Below are 4059 nucleotides of genomic sequence, written 5' to 3'. Positions count from 1 at the left end.
ATTGCAGCTTGAGTCTGATGGGTACCTACCTGATTCAAGGAAAAATATCTGGTTTGGGAATCGAAAATGGTGACTATGTGTTCCTACGTTTGAGGATCCACCAGGCACTGCGCTATTTAATGAAGCAACGAAGCTGATGACACATATATATTTATGCCATGGATAGCGTTATTCCTCTCCTTACTCCATACAAGATGGGGAAGTTCAATTTATCACACAGGGTTGTGTTGGCGCCACTAACAAGGCAGAGGTCCTACAACAATGTTCCACAGCCCCATGCAGTTTTGTACTACTCCCAGAGAACCACCAATGGCGGCCTTCTCATTGCGGAAGCCACTTGTATATCCCCCACTGCTCGCGGCTATGCTGATACTCCCGGGTTGTGGAGCGAGGAGCATGTTCATGCATGGAAGCCCATCGTGGACGCTGTTCATGCCAAGGGCGGCATCTTCTTCTGTCAGATTTGGCATGCTGGAAGAGTCTCCAACACATGTATGTACTCTCTTTCTCTCTCAATAGAAATAGTAATGTCGTTTATGTGAATGTAACTAAGTGTTGTATGTTTACGCTACAAAAAGGTTATCAGCCAAACGGTGAAGCCCCTGTATCTTCTACGGACAAGCAGCTCTCACCACAACCTCGAGGTAGTGGCACCGAAGTCGATACCTTCGCAAAACCAAGGCCACTAAGCATTCAGGAAATTCCTCAAGTTATCAACGACTTCAGACTTGCTGCTAGAAATGCTATTCGAGCTGGTAACTTGATTAATTGCATGGAAACATCTTCATGTGTGAAATTTCAATTTTGGGAGTATATATCCAAATAGGTCTTTAAAGAATTTTGCATAACATTTTCATCTCAAAAAAAAAAATTTATATTGAAGTTTTTGAACTTTACAAAAGAAAGACATATATGTTTCTCCCTTATATTAGTTAGATATGTGGTTTTTATTTGGACAAATAAATCCTATTTGGATATACTCTTTTTAGGTTTTGATGGAGTGGAGATCCATGGGGCTCACGGCTACCTACTTGAGCAGTTTATGAAAGACAAAGTGAATGACCGAACAGATGAATACGGTGGATCCCTTGAGAACCGTTGTCGATTTCCATTAGAAGTTGTTGAGGCAGTTGTGAATGAGGTAGGAGCTGAAAGAGTTGGAATCAGACTATCACCTTATGCAGAGTATGTAGATTGTGGAGATTCCAACCCTGAAGCATTGGGGCTTTACATGGTTAATGCACTCAACAAATATGGTATTCTCTACTGTCACATGGTTGAACCGAGAATGATAACCGCTGGAGAAAAAGGTGAATGCCCTCACAGTTTGGTGCCAATGAGAAAGGCCTTCAATGGCACTTTCATTGTTGCTGGAGGGTATGACAGAGAGGATGGGATCAAAGCCATAGCTGAAGACAGGGCAGATCTTGTTGCTTATGGTCGTTGGTTCTTGTCTAATCCGGATTTGCCAGAGAGATTCGCACTTAATGCACCTCTCAACGAGTATAACCGCCAAACGTTCTATACATCTGATCCTGTTATTGGTTATACCGACTATCCATTTCTTGATGATAGATGCTGCTGCTTCCCCTATGTAATGCAAAGTTGATTATTCTCACTAGATTCAAAGTATTGTGTTACAAACTTAGTTTTCTAATGCCATATGAGCATTGTGTTAACATTTATTATATCGTACTTCCTGTGTAAAACTAGTGTTATTATATTTCATCTACTTTAGGTCCCAACAAAAAAAAAAAGATTCGATTGATGTAAATCTATTTTTTTGTTGTTTTAATTTGATTCTTAGCAGCCACCTTACTTTAAAGGTGACTTAGTAACGAAGATCAGAAAACTATTGAATCTTAACTAGAGGTTCAATTCAATTTTTGTTAAAAGAAAGGCAAAAGTTGTAACTAATCTGTTAGTTAAGAGAGGAGTCTGGGATAAGACAGAATTCATCGAGTGGTTGGAGTTTTGGTTAGAGTTGTGTAATGCTCTTTGCTATGACCTTGTTATGGTGTCTTGTTGCTATTTTTTTTGTTTCTGATACTGCCTTTCATGTTCTAACTTTTTCTTAGTCAAAAAAATCTGCTTAGCTGATTTTTCGATATAGCTTACTAGACTAGAAAGAACTAGTAATTCATCTCTGATTTTGTTTGTATTTCTTATAAAGGTTTGGAGAATGTCTGGTGAACAAGTCACTGAAAGTGGGTGGGTAAGGCCCGTAAGGGACTGGTCAAACTTAAACCTCTCAAATCTCATTGAAAGCATAGACTTCAACATTTTCGGCCCATGGCCCAAAATAATCAGGAGTATCCACGTATTAGCGAGTCCATTTGAGAATTAGGAGCGAGAGACATGATCTTTGGTGGTGGTACCGGTACTAGTCATTTCACTCACTTGTAAGTTGTAACATGAATTAATGAATCAAAATTTTATAAGATTAGGTAGTGATGAAGGCAATAGGCAAGGCAAGGCTAGGCGAGAAGAGTGTAGCGTAGGTTCAATTCAATTATTGTATGAAATGTGTACTTGGTTTCTTCGACCTTGATTTCATTCATCCCTGTGTGGTCCAATAATGCATTTAAGATTTTTACTTTTACCCACCCAACAATCAATTTTCACCTCAATTTGGGAATGAAGAAGCACATTCCACGCCACTGCTACTTCTAGTAGAGATATCGAGCATGACAAAGGGAACAAGCACACAGAATCATTGCATCATCATGCTTAACATTGCCATTTCACACAACACAATGGCAAGCAAGTGTGATTCAACCACCCTAATAAAATGGTTACCAAACTAGGCTACCGTTTGGTCCAACCATGTTTTCCTAATTATGACAACCTTTTCACCTCATACATTTCTAATTAAAATAAAAACTTGTGCTTAGCTTTTCTACATGGAGTCGTGCCCCACATATATGGTATAGTCATATAATAAGTGATTTTGTATGTGATGTATGATTATATTTAAATTATTAAATTATAATAAGATAAGATAGGTCTACATCATAGTATTACAGTGTTGCTTGTTAGTATATCCATGTTTAATGCAAAAGATAGTGACAGATGAGGAAAGCTTTGTCACATACATTACCCAAACCCAAAAACCCTCATTTCACTCTATGTATGTATGTATAGAGTATGGACTAAGAGAGAAGAAACATTAAAGTTCAAAGCAAAAAAGAAGGAAACTGGAAGCGCAAAAGAGACCATGCTGCTCCCTTTGACTGAACTGCCTCGCTTATTTTTACCCCCTCTCACTCAATTTTACAATCTTGGAACACAAAAAGCAAAAGCAACAAGCAGATCTTCTTTCACTTCTTTTTGGTTTCTTACGAGCTTTTTCATACATATCTATATATTAATTAACAACCGGTTAATCTAATTAATATTATTGTTTTTGGATATGACCCCTTTCTACATTCTGTGTTAATGCCAGATGCTAATGCACCAAACTACTTTCCTATGCTATAATGCTGCATTTGGTTAATGTCTTTGAAACATATAGACACATATACAATATACAAAGATATATAAACATAAAAATACATCAATTTTGTAATATATTTAGTAATAATGTACAAGACACACACATACATACATACATATATATATATATAATATCAATTTTATTTTCTCCGTCTTATGCATTGTGTCTTATTCATTGGTAATTTTAAAAATAATTAGGGAAAAAAGGTCAAATTTTGTGTTTTATGCATTGTGTTTTTCTGTCTCAACTTTAAAAAGGAATACATGTATTTTGTATGTATCTGTGTATACCACTGTATTATCCAAATCCGTGTCTCACCAAACAAACGCTAGACGTGTACTACCATGTCTAACAATTAGTGTCAATGTCTTAACAAACAAACACAACCTAAAGTACAGATATATGAATTACTGTGTTCATATATTAGACACATTTTGAACAGGATATTCATCTGAGACTCGTTGACACGTGTGTCATTTGTGTTCAACTTGTGTCTTAGTAAAAGATGAAAAATACTTTTTTAGACGGTTTGGACACATCTAAATACTATCACGTGTTAGTAT

The 4059-nt window shown here is 36.8% G+C and overlaps 1 protein-coding gene across 1 annotated transcript; it reads left to right on the top strand.

Moving 5' to 3' along the window:
• Positions 1 to 2597, top strand: LOC107643224 (putative 12-oxophytodienoate reductase 11). The gene is made up of 4 exons (XM_016346815.2): positions 1 to 492; positions 579 to 755; positions 990 to 1594; positions 2174 to 2597. The coding sequence occupies exons 1-4, from the start codon at positions 159 to 161 to the stop codon at positions 2345 to 2347; spliced, it is 1290 nt and encodes a 429-aa protein (XP_016202301.2). The 5' UTR covers positions 1 to 158; the 3' UTR covers positions 2348 to 2597.

Source organism: Arachis ipaensis, chromosome B05, assembly GCF_000816755.2.
Source record: "Arachis ipaensis cultivar K30076 chromosome B05, Araip1.1, whole genome shotgun sequence".
Lineage (NCBI taxonomy): Eukaryota > Viridiplantae > Streptophyta > Magnoliopsida > Fabales > Fabaceae > Arachis > Arachis ipaensis.
This window is presented reverse-complemented; position numbering and strand designations above follow the sequence as displayed.

What these genes read in the sequence shown, in the direction of transcription:
- LOC107643224 (XM_016346815.2), top strand. Translation starts at nt 159, where the DNA reads ATGGATAGCGTTATTCCTCTCCTTACTCCATACAAGATGGGGAAGTTC. An exon ending in TGGAAGAGTCTCCAACACAT is followed by an intron (nt 493 to 578) that starts GTATGTACTCTC and finishes CGCTACAAAAAG; the next exon opens with GTTATCAGCCAAACGGTGAA. An exon ending in TAGAAATGCTATTCGAGCTG is followed by an intron (nt 756 to 989) that starts GTAACTTGATTA and finishes TACTCTTTTTAG; the next exon opens with GTTTTGATGGAGTGGAGATC.